The sequence below is a fragment of the Microplitis mediator genome, chromosome 1 (assembly GCF_029852145.1).
Source record: "Microplitis mediator isolate UGA2020A chromosome 1, iyMicMedi2.1, whole genome shotgun sequence".
NCBI classification, from domain to species: Eukaryota; Metazoa; Arthropoda; class Insecta; order Hymenoptera; family Braconidae; genus Microplitis; species Microplitis mediator.
The window spans coordinates 26140877-26159300 of record NC_079969.1 but is presented as its reverse complement, the minus strand read 5'-3'; the positions used below and the strand labels follow the sequence as shown (position 1 = coordinate 26159300).

Sequence of the window (18424 nt, the reverse complement as noted above, 5' to 3'; positions counted from 1 at the left end):
AAAAAAAAAAATTTATCTTAGGAGTCAGTTCGATTTTAAAAAATAAAAAAAGTGACTACATTAGATATTGGTACAAAAATTCAATGCTGCTACAATATCCTATACCAATTTATTTTATATATATATATTTTTTATTCATTAATAAATATATATACATAAATAATAATAATTAATTAATTATTTATTTATTTATCTAAAGGAGCAACGAGGACGTCTGCGGGTCTCGTCACTTCAGCACGCGAATAATTTTTTTTTTTTTTTTTTTACTACAAGCAAAAGTATGAAATAAAAATATTTAAAAATAAAAGTGGTGCTGAAGTGAGAGAACTTTATAAAGAGGTCCAAGTTGCCCCTTTGTAAGATTGTCATTCGACCAACGCTTATCACAAGCGTCAGTCCAACGAGTTATTGGTTTTGTCAACCGACCGATCAGCGCTGGCTCATGTTGGTTAACAAACATCGGACATTTTTATTTATTATTCAAGCAATCACTCAAAGTAATCACTTTAAATCTTAAGTCTATGCATGTAATTGTGTGTTACATCTAACGTGTGTGGCCAGCCCGTGCTATCTTCCATCGTTTTTTTTCTCATTACTTTTTTTTTTATTTCATTAAGGGAATTTTCATACACCCACTCCCTCTCCCCTATTTTTTAAAAATATTCAATGGACGAACTGTCATCAGAGTATTCAAATTTTATTAATTAATTTCAAAAAAATTAATGCGTTAATTGAAAAAAGAACAATTTCGCCGAAATATAGGGTAGAGGTACCATTTGTGGCCACTGCTCCATTTTTGGACACTTAATCTTTAATTTAAATTAATGAAAAAGAGTAGAATAAAATTTTCATTTTAATAGTGGGGTAGAAGTATCTCTAAACATATTAAAAAAATTAATTATGTTATTGGGTCTTTTACAAATTGTTTTATTTATAATTTTCAAGTGTCCAAAACTGGCCCTAAAGTGGCCAAAACCGGTGCCTCTATCCTAGATTTAAAAAAAAAATTACTCAGTTGTTATCAATTAGAAGTCGAACGAAATTTGGTAATTAAATTTTAGTTCCAAAAATTTGACATTCAAAATTGTAATGTTGACGTGAAAATTCTATTGAAATTTATTTACCAAATTTCGTTTAACTCCCAATTGATGTCAACTGTAAATAATTTTTTTTTTAAATCTATGTCTCGAAATTGTCCTTTTTTAAATTAATGCTTCAATTTTTTTAAAATTAATTATCAAAATTATAATAGTCATTACAATTAAAAATCATTGAAAATTTTTTAAAAAGTCAGGGACACTGAGAATACCCTTAATTCAATTAATTTTTACCAGTAGAGCTCGTTTAATTTATTAATTAAATATCAGAAATTATTTCTTGACTTCAATTAATTGTTTAAAAATTTTCTTTAATAAAGAAATTTAATTTCGCTAAATAATAAATTCATTTAATATTTTATCAACTTTTTTTTCGACTTGTCACATACAAGAGTTCACATAAATCTTGCATGTGACGTCCAAAAAAAAAACGTCAAAGTTGACATGACTTAATTACTGAAAATTTTTTTGTCGTATAAATAAAAAAATTACGACATATTTTTTAAAAAAACCATATTGACAGCTTACAAAATAGATGTGCTTTTAATTAAATTTTCCTACCCCATAACGCGAATCAACCCTCACACTTTAGCAGAGTAATTAAAAAAAAGAAATTACCAGCTCGTTAGATTTAATCAGTCGCTATAAAAAAACTCAGATATCAGTTAGCACAGGCGGCCAGACAAAATTTAGCAATTAAATAAAAAACATTAAACAATTTAATTATTCAAAAATTTTCCCTTTCTCCAAAGTAATTAATATTACCGTTGTCTAAAACATGTGTATGTAAATAAATACACATACGCGTTCACTTAATCTTCATTACAGATTTTAAAACCATTTTTAAATGTAACACGTACGGCATATAATTAACATTACATTATTTATTTATATACTATATATATTTACAGACAATCACATTAATCGTTATTCTATTTTCGTATATTATTTCCTTGTCAAAAAAATCCTCTCAATTTTTTTTTTCTTTATAAAATATAATCCACCGCTCGGAAATAATATTTCAGCTAAAAAAAATTTTAATAATCCTCCAGAGCTGAAACTTGTTCAATATCCATCCGCATCCCTTCTTATACCTTATCATATATATATTCATATATATATTTGTTTTAAATATATCAATAACAAATATCCTCCGGTATTTACTAAAACCGCGGATATAAATTAATAAACGACCGCGTAATACATGCAATGAATATGCGCAAAAAATATATACATATATATATATATTTTATGCACAGGCATATATTTTTCACATTAAAACGTTATCTCGATATACTCTAGCATGATACACGTATAAATTTGTATACAACATATATATATGTAAATATAAACATATATATAAATTGTATACGCATAAACAGTGTGTATATTTATTATTATCATTATTATTATTATAATTATTATTATTATTATTATTATTAATAATACATATATCAATGTAGAGTAAAGAGAGAACCCAACACACAGTTCGAATTGCCGAAGGGGAACTACTATCAATATATATATCCAGTTTACATTTATATATATCTCAATATTGCGTTTATATTCGTATCATATCGCATGCGTATATTTTTTTTATTTTTATTTTTATTTTATTATTATTTTAGTTGTATAACTATGTGTGTTTTGTTTTAATATGTTTGCCTCTGCCAGCAATATTAAATAAAAACTCGTATCGTGTAAATATACAATACGAATAGTATACGCAACTCAGGACGGTCTCGCGCGTACGTTTCATGGCGATAATTAATTCAATATTTCACTCGTATCGATAAATACTTTTTAGGTAAAAGCATTTAGATTAGACTTTTTTTTTTTTTTTCAAAATGTATACGCTCAATGTTACTGCGACCACGTTTTCGTTCATTATCTCAAGATATGGAGTCGCGGTATTTACTATTTTATTTTTTATTATTATTATTTTTTTCTTTTTTTTTTTTAACTATTGTCAGACACGCGAGAGACGGTAAATATTTTTTATTTTTACTGTCGGAACCATTCGTTCCCGGTGCTCTCGAGTGCCTGACGTTTATTTTTATCACGTCAATGATTATTATTATTATTATTTTTTTTTTTAATTTTTTAGTAAACATTTATCGACTCCACATTGTCGAGAGGATGAGCAGGCACGATGGACGTCGAGTGTATACATCGTTAATTCTTGTTTACGATTCCTTTTTATATTTTGTTCGTCTCTATTATAATTATCGAACAAGTTTCAATTCTTGCTGAGGAAAATAAATGATATTTTTTTATTTATCTTGTAATTATTTTGCGTAAAATAATACGCGATAACGAAAAAATTTTAATAAACTCTGAAGCGCCCCCGGCTTTAACGATATTTATTATAAAAAATTTATTTAATTATTAAAAAATTTTTTTTTATTTTTTATTTAATAGAGCATTTGGACGAACGACTTTTGATTTCGGCTTTTAATTATTTTCGTAACCCGTTACAATAATAATCGACATCAGATCAGAGGTTAAATTAAATTTTTTTATAAATTAAATTCCCATATAAAAGTAAAATAGTGATGAATTGTAGGCAATGAGAGCAAGGGTGAGTTTCCTCGAGGAAGTGTAGACGAATTGAAATGCCCCGGAGAACGGAAGCGTGGCGCGCCTAATAGTAAAATCGATGCTGACTTGAGTCGTTCGCTCACGAATATCTCAGGAAGACTTTTTCATTTTTTTCCTTGTCCTAATAATTTATTTTTAAAAAACCCGCGTTTTCTTTAGCCATCGACAAAACGGGCAGACAAAAAAAAGTAAATTTAAAAAACCGATCAGAGATCTAAAGTCCTGGGTCCTGCGTCCTGTCAACTGAAACTGCCGCGAGTGGTGGATTAGAAAATAAATAATAATTTTTAATTATTATTAAGAGGATTATTATCGTGCGACAGTGTAGGCCAGACGAATAGATCTCTGATAAGTGACAAGGAGCATGACAATAAGGACGACGAGGACAAGTGTGCGTCTGCCCTGATTGAAGGACAGGCTCACGCAGCCCGCGAGCCACCAAAGAGCGCGACAGCCACCAGGCGCGGCGCTAATTCCTCTTTGTATTGCCGCTGGATGCTCCCCGTTGAGTACATGGAGGTGAATACTTGCGCTGTCTAATTGACTGGGAGAGCAAGTGTAATTACCCGAGTCTTCGAGACGTGCGTTGTGAATAGTCAGCACACTGTCAAAATTTTTTTCCGTTCCACCGGGCGTGTGAACTTCCACTTTTCCTCGCTGGTCACCCAGCACGCGATTCTCGTCGTGAAACCAAAATACGTATGACGGCTGCTCTACTGATTGTTTTATCACACACCTTAGTGTCACTGTGCTGCCAGTCTTTACATGTCGCTCTTGGTCACCCATGATTTCTACTTTTGGCACTGGAATTACAATAAAATGCTTTATTATTTATTTATGGTAATTATTTTTGTCGTGGGGAATATAAATAGACGCTGGTAATGCAACTAATGGATAATTCGGATGATGATTAATGATTTTTTACATACCGATAACACTGAGATTGACGACGTGGCTCATCTTTTGCTCCGTCGAGATCTGACACTCGTACTCCCCCTCATCTCTGGCTTGGACATAATTTATTTTCAAGGTCCACGTGTCCGAACCGTCGGCGTATATTGTTTGGAACCGCTCGTCAGCTATAAACATTATTCTATCGACTGATAATATATGCGCGTCTCGACGTCTGATCCATGATACCTAAAAAAATTATTATTTTTAAATAAATTCCCATCCATTTTCAGTAAACTTGCGCTGAAAAAAAAAAATTTGGCACGAAAATTCAAATTCATAATTTTTGGCGCGAAATTTAAATACACCAGATAAATAAATGCAGCATAAATTATTAAATTTTAATGGAATAAATTATTGGATATTGATGTCGGAGTTTAAGTTTTGTGGGAAAGTTACTGAGGTAATTTAATAAATAAATATAATTTGTAATTAAATGAACAATTTATTGTTAATTAAATAAATTATGAACAGTAAATGTCGGATTAAAAATACGATTGATATTAATTACAATTGAGACAATTAAAAGTTTATAATTATAAAAGTAAATCAGGATATTAAATAAATTTTGAGCTGAATGTTGCTAACGGGGATAATTACCAGTGGTATTTATCACTTGCGGAAGTAATATTCGTAATTGAGTCCTCGCTTATGGCCCGAAAGGCATTTGTGTCACCGAGTTTACAGCAGCTATTTTGCGGCCAGAAATTTACCCAATTCATAATAATAATAATAATAATAATAATAATAATAAAACTAGATCTAGATGCTATCGTTCTTCACCCTTACATTTATCCCCCGAAATGATTATAATAATTTTCGCGTGTCGCTAATAATTTTGACCTTTTCCACCGATTTTTAATTCAATAAAATTTATATAAAAAATTTTTTCATTAAACCGTGAGTAGAGCACATAAGTAATAAAAATATTAAATAATTATTATTTAATTAGTAATTTTAAATTACACGTAATTGCAGTCACAAATATTTTTTATTAAAATAAAAAAAAAATTCAAGTCAAAAAGAGGTAAAGTAAAAAAGTTTAAATGAAAAATTACACGCGATCTTTACTTTTGTAATATTAGCACTTCTAATATGTACATACTCATATATATGTAAAAGATATTGGAGTGAACACGAAAAGTTTTCATCTAATTGCCATAACATTTGAAATTGCAGGCACCTTGTTCAATGTATGTACGTATACTAAAAGTTTAAGTACAGAGAAGAGTAAGAGAAGTAAGAGAAAGTACTAAGGGTTTATTTGAAATAAAATATATATACAAGGGCCAAAGAGTTTGTTATTTACTCGGTTGCTCTTACTGTTGGTTGCTGTGCAACTTGTTAAAGATCTAAACTATATATATATATATATATATATATATGAATGTATGGTGTCGAGTGCAGTTGAGTTAATATAGTATAGTAGTAGTTGGCTTTCTCTTAACTCTACTACACTTAGCATGAATCGTATGCCAAGAAAATAAATTCAGGCGCACCGAGACCAAGTGGGTAAAGTGGGTAGTGGGTGGGAGAACTTGTGTGACATAGAGCATTTCGGTAACTTGTCAAAACTAAGTACTTTAATGCGAATTAATAGCCAAAGATATAGAGATATGTATGGACATTATTTATGTCACTTTGATAATATTTATTATTTATTACGTTTGTTTTATAATTTATATATTTATTTATTTAGTATTTATTGTAATGGATTTTTTGAGTAATTGAAGGTAATTTAATTTTTTTTTACTGGGGTATCAAGCTTAAGTAGGGCGAATGGAAATTTCGGAAATTTATTAATCGATGGGAAAAGCGATCAGAGATTGGCCATCTCAGATTACACTCCCTTTTATAAAATGAAATTAGGGCTTAGTGGGAACTTTATTTTTAAGTTCAAGGAAAATTTAACATGAATTATTTTAAATTTTAATTATTTATTTTTTATAAAAAATTATTATTTGTTTAATTTTTTTTTGGAAATGATTTGAAAAATTTTTTAGTTGAAAAAAAATTTATTGGAGTAAATATCAACGCGTGATTATTAAATAAATAATTAAAAATGTAGAAGTATCACGAAGTGAAAGTTAAATATGTATTTAGTGATCGATATATATCACCTCGACAATAGCCGTGATCGTCTAATGGTTAGGACTTTACGTTGTGGCCGTAACAATCCAGGTTCGATTCCTGGTCACGGCAATTTTTTGTTTTTATTTTTTTTTTTCGTCTTAAATTCACTACAGAATTTCATACTTATTATTATTTTTTTTTTTTTAATAATTACTAATAAAAAATTATATGTAAATAAAAATTATTTATCACTACTCGACGGATTATGACGTAACATAAAAAAATTAGTGAATTCAATCCGCGTGAATGCGGAGCGGATAATTTTTTATTTATTTGATTCCTTCGGAGTGAAATTTACTCCGAAACGGAGTTTGTTTTGATATTAAAATTCCGGGAGTAGATGCGGATCGAAAAATAAAATCACTCCGCTGGAAAAAAATCCCCATTCACTTTGAATGCGGGGTAATTTCTTTTGTCCGGAACTCCAAATGCGGATTTAAATAAAATTCGTATTCACTCCTGACTTTCTATGGTGTAAGAACTAGAGTCGGGTGATTTTTCATAAAGAATCTCGTCATTACGACTTAATAATGTCAGAGTGTTGAAGATATTAAGTATTTACTTCCTGAGAAGATGTAGACTGACTGGGAAAAAGTGAACGGAAATTATGAGAAAGAGAATAATAAACCTGGATCTCCAACACTTTAATGAAGACATTGCTTTAGTGGTGTCAACATAACACTAAACTAAAATTATAATTTATCTTAATTAATTAAAAAAAGTACGTAAGAGAAAACCGCGTAATTTTTATTTATACACTGATAAAAAAGATTTGAAAATTACAATACAAAAGGAATTGAATTTTCATAACTAGATATTTGAATTATATTTTCAATTAAAAAAGCTTCAAATTTAATATACGTAATTTAATAATCAAGCTGGTATTCAAAATTAAGAAAAAAAATATGAATTTTAATAAACGTACTTAAAATTTATACTTGATTTTTAAATTTTCAAAGCAAGTATTGAAAATTATAAAACATATATTGAATTTTGAAAATTCTATTTGAAATTTCATAATACTTATTTGAAAATTCAAAAAAAAGTATTTGAAAATTCAAAATGTTCATTTGAAAATTCAAAAACGTGTATTTTAAATTCTATATGAAATTAATAATGAAATTTCAAGCACAAATGTATGTGTTTATTGCGTTATATACAATCTTTGAAAATTCAAACAATTTTTTTTACAGTGTAGATAATGTTTCAAAGGCTTATAAATATTAATTGATATTCGTTCTAATAAATATCAATAATAGTGACTATTGTCCGTTTAATTCCGTACTGAATATCCGCCTGCCCGATTTTGTAAATAATAACAGTAATAAAATATATCTGTGCTATTAAAGGAACAAAGAAAATTTTTGACAGCAATATCTTTCTCAGACGTCAAATTAATTTATCAAATGACGTAAAAATATTAATAGCTACAAAAGAATTTGTCAGATTAATTACCGGGGAGGCATCGGAGAAGTCAAAAAAATCTTAATCTCTGTTCTGATGACTTCTGTCTCATTACTTGGCTATTTAAGAATTCGCAGGCGTCAAATTATTTCAAGAAACGTCAAAAATATCAGTGATTTAGAAAATATATTTTTAAGGGACATCATTCCAAAGATTTACGTCATGACAAAAATACGCCACAACTGCGCTGATATAAAAAAAAATTTATGATAAAAAATTATAAATTTATAAATAAAAATATTCAATAGCGCTTTTGTTATTGCGAGTGCGGGAAATAATGATAATAAATAATTAATTTTATCGGAATTCAAATTATTTATCTATTAAATATACGGTCAAAGCTTTTGCTTCGTACATAATTTCGTATTATTAAATTTCAATAAATATATTTATATGATTGTCAAAGAGACGAATTATTATTGAAAAAAAATTTTATTATCATTCGTTTTTTTTAATTTATTATCAATCAGCGGAGCGGATGACTGTTTATTTAATTAATCCTCTCGGAGTTGAATTCACTCCGAAGAGAAGTTTATTTAAATATTGAAAATCTGCTTCGGAGTGAAATTCACTTCTCAACAGTTTATTTTAACATTAAAACTCCGAATTGGAGTGAATGCAGATTGAAATAAAATCCAGATCACTCCAAAATCACTCAGTTGAAAAAGTAAACTCCCTATTTACTCCATATGCAGTAATTTAAAAAAAAACTCCGAAATTTCGTGACGGAGAGAATTCGGATTTTTTTCAATCTGAATTCACTCAAAATTTTTTACCGCGTATTTATTTAAAAATAAATTTAAATAAAAATACATACCGATTTATTACCAAGCTGTCGGACTTTACAAGGTAGAAAAGCATTTGTTCCCAATTGGGCAGTATAATTTTTCAAACTGTGTTCATCAAAATAAGGACCTTGATAAATACCAGCATACCTTTTTACCAACGAGTGAGATCTCGTGCTTACTCCTGAAAAATTTTTGAATATTAATTGACAATTTATCAGAAACAATTTTTTTTTTTTATGCATATTAAATATACAGAGTAATTTATAAACATAACACTAATTGTAAATCCATCCCGAGGGTATTTTTAAAAATTAAAAAAGTTATCAAAAAGTAATTGGCTATTACGGGGGAGTTAATTTCCACCTACGTCGTTAGTCGCGTTAATTAAACAATTTCCCGAATCTATGATCCAGCATTAACTGTAACTGAGAGGACGGAAAAAGGTGAGAGCTGGAAGAAAGTGTGAGGAAGAAATAACGTTAACTATAGATAGAACTCTCTTCTATCTCTTTGTGTCTCGATTCCTTAAATGTCTTGGATCGATTTTCATTTAATAGCTTCCGCTTTTATTAATCATCTATAAAAGCATTTACTTAAAATTTCATGTGAACCCACATAAATATTCACCCCATTTTTTTTTTTTAAATCAATATTACGAATTCTGTTTCTGTGTTGAATTTTTTTATTTTTTATTAAACCAGCTCTTACTAAATATTTAACTAAACCATAAATAACTTTTGTGAAAGACTCGGGATTGTGAACCCACAGACCTACATCTCCTATTTGAGAGTCTGAATAAATTATGCCGACTATAAATACTCAGACTACGATACCGGATGTTAATTTTAAACCGATTAACTTCTTAAATATTTCAATACTCGTGTCTTCAACAATTCAATTTTTCCCCTTCCCCATTTATTAATCAGTTATCACCAAATAAATTTTAAATGCCCGCCATTTTTCTTTCTTGCTTTTGAAATGAATTATTAAGCTCTATAATTTAATTACAAAAAATAAATCACGCTAATAAAAGGTTTTGCAGAAATCTTGAGCAATAAATAACACAAAGCCATAAGTCACGCATTACTCTCAGTATCCGACATTTATTTCCTCGTTATCAAGTTATTTAACAGAAATTATCGCGAGGAAATTACACGCACGGGTTTTGTAAGTTTAAAAAACACGGTCTATAATAAATAACCGTAAAGAGGGTAAAAAAAATAAAAAGTTAAATGTGTATAATGAAATTCCTTTAAAATGTATACGATGTTTTATGCAGGAGGAAAATAATGAGTAAGAAGAAAATGAAAAAGTGCAAGATTGTAGAAACAGTAGATCGGAAAATAAAAAGAGGATTTTTACAAGAGTTTCAGTCGCTTCTGTTCTATAGTAATAGTAATAATAGTATAGTTATGGTAGCTCTTCTCGTCTACTAGTTCAGAATAGTCTGAATGTCATTCTGGAGGCAAAAAGAGACTTTGGATAGAGGGAGGAGAAAAACAATAATAATAGATGCACAAGGAGGACAAAGAGTCAAAGCAAATACAGAGGCAGAGGACAGAGCAAATGTAAATCGGAGAGTAAAAAAAGTTATGAGATAGTAAACCGATAGTGGGATTGTTAATGCTGGAGGTTGGATCTCTGGTTAATGGAATTAAATATGGTTGAGTGTGTGGTGTCTGTGGTATTGGGTCAAAGCCATTTGCCATCCTATCAAGGATCTCTGGGTAAAGTTGTCGTAAATTTGTCAGCAAGTCGATCCTGTTTCATTCAATCACGATCTCGATCGATCAGACATATCCGAGTACAATACAGAACAAGAGTACTCCTGGTTATTGTTTGAGACAAAGTGGAAGAAGAGTATTGTCAGCGCCAGAGGGTGCAACCGATCGCACTGCGTTTTATTAAACGACGCAACAAAATACTATTTTATTGACAGCAAAAATATGGGAATGTTATGCTGGATAGCGAAAGCTCCAGGGAAATTTAAACAATTTAAGTTTGTTTAGTTTTTCGATAACGAAATTTGAGGAATTATTAAAAACAAAAAAAAGTAGAACACACTTGAGTTGCGACCTAAATCTGTCGCGCTCGCGATCTCTTTTCATATTTTTTTTTTTTTTTTTCGTTTCAACTTTTCTAGTATCTTTTTTTTCCCGCATTTCATTCGACAAATAGAAATGCGATCCCCGTGACACCCAATGCGCTTTTGTCTCGTGGACAATGCCAGCTATTTGGTGACTATCATCAACGAAAGAGACAATGAAATCACAAAAAACTACTTTTTGATCGACGGAGATTTAAATTATTTAGATTTTTAGATAATAAACCATTGAGTTTTTTTTTTAAATAATCTAGGCCTTAAACAATTTCTGATATTTTTAAAAATTATAAAATTACTCCGATCTCGATCGCGGAATTTTTCGTCCCTGTCAGAATTATCGACTCCAAAAAATTTTAATTCCACTCCAGTATAAAAAAAAATAAATACAAACAGAACGAAGATAAACATATGTTTTAAGAGGTCAAAAGTTTATTGATCCTCTGCATTTAACTCTTGACCTGCGTCTCCACTTTACACAAATCTCACTTGATCGTCGGCAATTAAATAAACCGAGGCAACAACTAAAAGGAAAAAACCATTCACCCTAACACCCTCTTACCCTAATAAAATCACAGATTCCCCTATTCACGTTTCCCCATACCAATAACATTATGCTCCACCTACGGCATTTCAACCTCTCAACTTTTCCCCGTACGGTTAAACAGTTAATTGAAAAAAATAAATAACTAATTAAGTAAGTAAGTGTAATCTTACCGGTGATACCGAGTAATATCCAACAGACAAGACAAAGCACATAATAGTTGACGTATGAAGTTGTCCTCATGGTAACGACCAGGACCATGGCTGGACTAACATCTCAGTGCGCGCACCACCTTCGGCACATTTATTACAGCACACTTATATTTATTACAATATTCACTCCAATTATCTCAACAAAAAAAAAAAAAACAACAAATTCTTATTTTCTCGTACTTTTATCTGCCGCCGTCACCGTCTCCGCCACCGCCACAAATTTATTTCAAAAAATCCTACCACCACCCCCAGCAAATTGCAACTGCGATTACCAATTAAAATAAATTTTTAAAAACCGGTTCACGTCATCACTCACTTGCCACATCACATAATCCTCAATTTCGAGTAAAATTCATATTTTCGCGTAAAATTCGGTGGCATTTAAACGGTTGAAATTTTAAAATTTTAAAAAATAGCTGTGTAATGTATTTGTTGCTCGGCGATTATTTAAAGTAGATTGAGAGTGTAAACAGTAAATAATAAAGAACGATTAATATTGTAGTAAAATGATGAAAATTTCGGGTGGGTTTTCTGCTCGTCCTCCCGACGTCCCGGGCGAAGCTCTGAACCGCCGGGCTCCAGTGGCACTGCCCGCGCCCGCCCGGGCTTGCGCAAGCGTCCTCTTCATCTACACACCATCAGACAGAGTTCTTCGTCTATCTGCGAGACTAAAGCTCCTTTTTCATCTCGTTCAAGTCCCACTGCCCGTCTCTTACCCTCTTGCCACTTGTGTTCCCTTACAGACCCGTCTCCCTCATCGTCGCCCTCACTCCTTTACTTTCTATGTGTCCTCTTACCTCTTACGCTTCTCTGTACTCCAACACTTGCCTCCTTCATCCCGTGACAAAGCTCCACCTGTACTGTACAATCTCTCTTAAACTCTCAACAATATCACTCATCATTTTTATTTTAAATCATTACCTATTTTCGAACCCATCATTTATGCAATTTAATTAATCGATTAATTATTTATCGGTAATTGAAAAAAAAAAAAAAAATTCTACTCCGAAATTTGACTCGAAAGCTTTCAATCGACAGATGGTGTAAAAAGAATAAAAATATCAATTGATGATCAATATATCTATATATATAAGTATATAGATAGGAAGAGTATATCGGAAAGTCGCGAACTCGCTTTCATTGTTTGTTGAGTGGACCCGGAGACTTTTGTCCCGGGGATACCGAACCGATGTGACGATGAAGACGAAGTAGAAAATAAGAAGTTTGAGAAAGAATAAAAACTTAAAAGTTAGCTGGGAAAAAGAATGAAGAAAGTACGGCTAGCTGTATATAAAATATATAAATATATAAGATAAAGAATACGCTCGTTTAAAACTTATTTTCACGACGTGATTATTCTATTTATTCAACTCAAGCTCTATTTATCATTTTATTATCTTGTAAAAATAATAAACAAACAGACAGACAGACAGACAGACTTTGTATAAATATATTTTATTCAGGGATTTATTTAATTTGAATGGTTTATAACCAAAATAAGTTAACTTGTATATAGGGTATAATTAAATCGTGAGTAAAATTGTTGTTGGGTTTGGGTATACCAGCGCTGACGTTAAGTGAAGAGCACTCATTTCAACGGGTCATCCAAACTTTTACTCAACTCGCCGACACGCACGCCAAGATAATTAGTTGGATTATAGGTTTAAACTAGAAGGGATTAGTTAATTATATAACCAGATACTGAAACTTTTTAAATTTACCGAAAAAAATGAGGTTTGGCGTCATAGCAAAAGACGGGATAGCGACAGATTTTGTCAGTGTCAAACACGGTTAGCTTACGGTAACAAATTAATTTGCTATGAGCTGTAAAAAATTTGGAGTCCGCGGTGTGTTGCGAATGATTTGGTGTCAAAATTTTCAACACTGGTGTGAAAGTTACAATGCACGGTATTAAATTTTTAACTGTGTGATATTTAACACGAGAAAATTTCACACTAAACAGTCAGTTTTGTCCTCGGAACCATTTTCACACCAAAAATTTTTTAGTGTCGAGGAGAGAAATTTATAGTAACTGTTCCTACACAGTAAAAAATATTGTGTTAAAATCAAGACAATCTGTATGTTAGAAACGGTCCACACAATATTTGTGTTATTTTTCAACACAGACTATTTGTGTTGAATTTCAACACTTTTTTTGTGATGATGTTAAAGTAACACTTAATAAATGTTGATAATATCGATTTTTATACTAAGTAACACTTTTAAAGTGTTGAAGAATAAATCGATTGAAAATTTTAAAGTAACACAAAGAATTGTGTTGATTTGACACAAAATAATCAACCCAAAAATTTTAACACGGACCGTTTTTAACACAGATACACAATATTTTTTACTGTGTAGTACGTGTACACTGTAAAAAATTATTTGGACCTGGTGTAGTGTAAATGTCTCGGTGTAAAAATTTTGGTGTTAAAATTACACCAAATTCGGTGTTAAATTTAGACGGTGTGAATTAAAAATTTTTACACCGCCAAACATATATATGTATAATTCATGATAATTTTGCGTTAAGAAAATTAATGAGTGTGAATGTAGCAGACATCACAGAAATTTAAAACTGTAATTAAATAGAGCATATAATTAAAAAAATGATATTTATAAAAAATGCACTTATTAATTTTAAAATTTTTTAAATGCGCATTTTATTTTAATAATTATATACTTTATTCATTAGGAATTTTAAATGTTTCTGATGCCTGCTATATTCTCACTCATGAAAATTAATAATAAAAATATTGAAATGTTCAAAATACTATTTAATAACACGGAATGGTGTAAAAAAAGTAGATTACACCGTATTAAAATTACACGGATGGAAAATTTACACCGTTATTTCATACTACACGGCCGTGTAGAGTTCTCCGGGTCCATTTTAACACCGAAATTTTTTAAGGTGTATGAAATATCATCCCATACAGTTATGGTAATAATTACTTGAAATTCTAGGATATAGGCCCATAATTTCTGGGAAAAGTTTCCATCGCCTTGGGAACAATGTCCACCATTAAGGTAACAGTTCCCATATCGCGTGGTAGCAAAATTATTGTGATGATTACTATACTCATAGGAAAAATTTCCATAAGCAAATAGGAACAAATCCTCGGTAAATTTCTCGCCATGTAGTAACAGATGAAATTGCGTCGTAATTAAAAAGTAGACTTGTTATGAGAATACATGATATCAATAATAAAAATATCGGCGATTTCCCAGCCGGCATTTGTTACCATGAGTAATCTCAGCTTATGATTACAAATTCCTTTTGTTACTTTAACAAATTTTTCTATTGTAATACAACAGTTTCGTTACAGTTATAAGCCATTTTTCAGTGCAACAAACAATTTGCTATCATTATAAATCCATTCTCTAAAACCAAGGGTTCAATCGAAATTAAAATATCAAGACAGTCGCTAATTATTTTTTACTTAAAATTTCTGTTACGAAAGTGAGATAATAATAATTATTATTCAAAAATCTTTCTGTAAATTATTGCAGACGCAGTCGAATAGTTACAGGATTTATTAAAGGGTAAACATGATTTGTGAAAAGCTAACGAAACACGTACCCTATAAATATATACTATTCTGTGGAGGTTTGCAATGGCTATCGATGTCGTAAGTCATGCGCGTTTATGAGTAGATGAGCGGGTAAGAGCTAGAGCGAGAAGGAGAACGAGAAGGATGTGGAGACGTTGGCTCGTTCCTCTCATTTTTCATCTCTCTCCCGGCTATTATACTCCATCTACATACTACACTCTTACACTGCATATAATTTACACCCGCGATATTATCACACGTGCTGCGATTAATCGCACATGACAAATCGGAGAAGAATCAACCGGAAAAAAGTTTAATCAAACTCGTGAAATATCACATTATATTTATTTATTATCTTTTATTTTTAATAATTTATTATTTATTTACTTTATTGATTACTAAGGGGTTTAATCTATAAATACTTAAGCTTTAACACCTGGTAACTTTGATAATAATAATAATTTTGCGTAGCACTTGAACGCAATTACGGTGCAATTTGAAATAATTGTCGAGTTGATAATAATTATTAAATGCATTGCAATAATTACCAAGACCTTTATTATAATTATTCCGCCCTTGGGATTTATTGTCGGCTGATTAATTTTATTTATAATAAAAAAAAAATAATTAATGATAATAAGCTAACTGATGATATTTATTATTAATATCAAATGCTCGTACATGATGTAATTAAATGTTAATTTATAATTAAGCTTGTGAATTAAATTACTTAGGACCTCACCTACGTAATGGTTTCTTTGAAACAGTTAACTGGGGTTCATAACTCTTTACCCTACTCAAGTCTTCTTTCTCTTCATCGGTCAATTATTTAGAATTAAAACCCGAGTAATTTAGAGCCGAAAAAAATAATTAATGTCTAATTAAAGTTAACAAGTTTTAAAATTTTTAACCCCTGAGTTGTAACATCCGAAGAGCGGAATTATAATTTAAAACTGATCCTGAGTAATTTAAAAAATTAATTATCAAGCTTTTTAATTAATTAGTAAGATTTTAATTTATTGAAAATATTTATAAAGCTTTTAAGTTAATTAATCAATCAATATTAATGGATAGGTATTGATATTTTAAATTAAGGCTATTACGGGTCAAAAAAATAACGAGAATTTAACTTTTTATACTCAAATGGATACTAGGGAGTCAAAATTAAGTTTTTTTCATCAATTTTCTACTTACTGTTGGCTAACTTAACCTACTTAGTATTAATTTAAGTCAGAAAGTCAAACTTAAGTTATTTTTTTGACTCGAGTACACAGAAAAAAAGAATTTTTTGACATAAGAAATATTTTGAATTATAAATTAAATTATAAAAAAAAAAAATTTCATTGAATGAGGAAAAATTTTCTCCTTCAAGAAAATGTTTGTTTTCAATTCATACGCCGTAAAAAATTTGCGGAGTGAAGTTTACTCCGAAGGGGAGTTTATTTTATGATCTTGAAGTTAGCAGACAATTAGTAATTTTCAGATTTTTTTTTCAACAAATCAATTACAAAAAAATCAAAAACTAAAAATATGCACATGTAGAAAATTTAAAAAACTACAGGTGCAATTTTTCTGAATATTTTTTTTTTTTATAATTCACCGTTAAAAAAAAATCAAAAAATTATTAGACGTCGGCTAACTTCAGTATCATTTTATTTTAATATAAAAACTCCGAATCAGAGAAAATGCAGATGTAAATAAAATCCAGATCACTCGAAAATCACTGCTGAAAAAAAAACTCCTTATTTACTCCGTATGCGGAGTGATTTTTTTCTAAACCTCCGGAAATCCGAGTGAATTTAAATTCAAATAAAATTTTCGCGCCAAAAAGTTAACAGTAAAAAATTTTTTTTTTTCTCTGTACTAAATAATAAATTATATACTTATATTATTATCATTATATATATTACATAAAAGAGCTGAGTATATATGTAGAGTAAGTGATAATTGAGTTTGAGAATGATATCGGGATAGAAAAGACTTTGTTCTCGTAGAATATAATGATCTTACTGTTATATATATCCAATACCTTCATTTAAGGAGTATTATCCACTCGGCTATTCGCATTATCGTCCTACTATAACGTGTTTCATCTCAGTTCCCTAAACCTTAGCATCAGCACTCGGTCTCTCCTCATCTGCTCCCTGGTATCTGGTCTCTCCGAGCTCTTATCGCCTTGTGTGACTATTCGCCGTTCGACTACCCATACTTGAAAGTGTCTGAGTATCCTCGGGATCTCCATTCAAAGGATCAATTGTCTGATGAAAGTCCAATCGCTTCTCTCCTCGATTCACTCCATATATATATATGTCTATGTCTATATGCACTCTTTTATCTTCCCGATTATCATTACACTTTTTTTGACATTCTTCTATACTTTGATATTTTTTTATTCATTAATAAGCTTAATTTAATATTTTTCCCATCTCCGCTCCGGTCCCTAGACGTCAAATTCTTTGATAATGATAATAAATGATTTTAGTTAATTAATTAATAAAATAATAATATCGGGATTTATAGTTGATAATAGTGATTGATTATTTTTAGCTGTCGAGACTGATAATTTAATAGTCTAATGATTAAGTTAACTGATAAAATTCACCGGTTTGTTCCCTCGACTATTAAATAGAGCATTTATTGTCGGCAATATATCTCAATTCATGTCGTAAAAAAATATTTGTTTGCGAAAAAAGTGTAGTAGTGAACTGTCATTGTCTGTCTCTTGACGGCGTGGATAAAAAAATAAAAGTCGCATGACCGTTTCTACTTGACCACTCAACTATTCGAATGTCTCTACAAGCAAAATCAATTCGATGAAATAAAATAATGAGAATAATTTATTTTCTTTTACTGTTTCATTAGCGCTCATACTTTGAGCTCTGAATGCAATAAATTGTCTGCAGGAAGAAAAATTTTTATTGGTAATTTCAGTTGTTAAATTAAGTGTGATATAATAATAAGAAATTTTTCTTTCTTATC

At 30.3% G+C, this 18424-nt stretch overlaps 1 protein-coding gene and 1 non-coding gene across 2 annotated transcripts; one reads left to right on the top strand and one right to left on the bottom strand.

The window, feature by feature from the left end:
• Nucleotides 1-3349: 3349 nt before the first annotated feature.
• On the bottom strand, nt 3350-12479 carry LOC130665443 (hemicentin-2-like). The gene is made up of 4 exons (XM_057465842.1): nt 11853-12479; nt 9064-9215; nt 4628-4838; nt 3350-4501 (listed from the first exon to the last, which is right to left on the bottom strand). The coding sequence occupies exons 1-4, from the start codon at nt 11938-11940 to the stop codon at nt 4008-4010; spliced, it is 945 nt and encodes a 314-aa protein (XP_057321825.1). The 5' UTR covers nt 11941-12479; the 3' UTR covers nt 3350-4007.
• Trnah-gug (transfer RNA histidin (anticodon GUG)) lies at nt 6780-6851 on the top strand. The gene has a single exon. It is a non-coding gene; the product is annotated as a tRNA-His (tRNA).
• Nucleotides 12480-18424: the final 5945 nt, after the last annotated feature.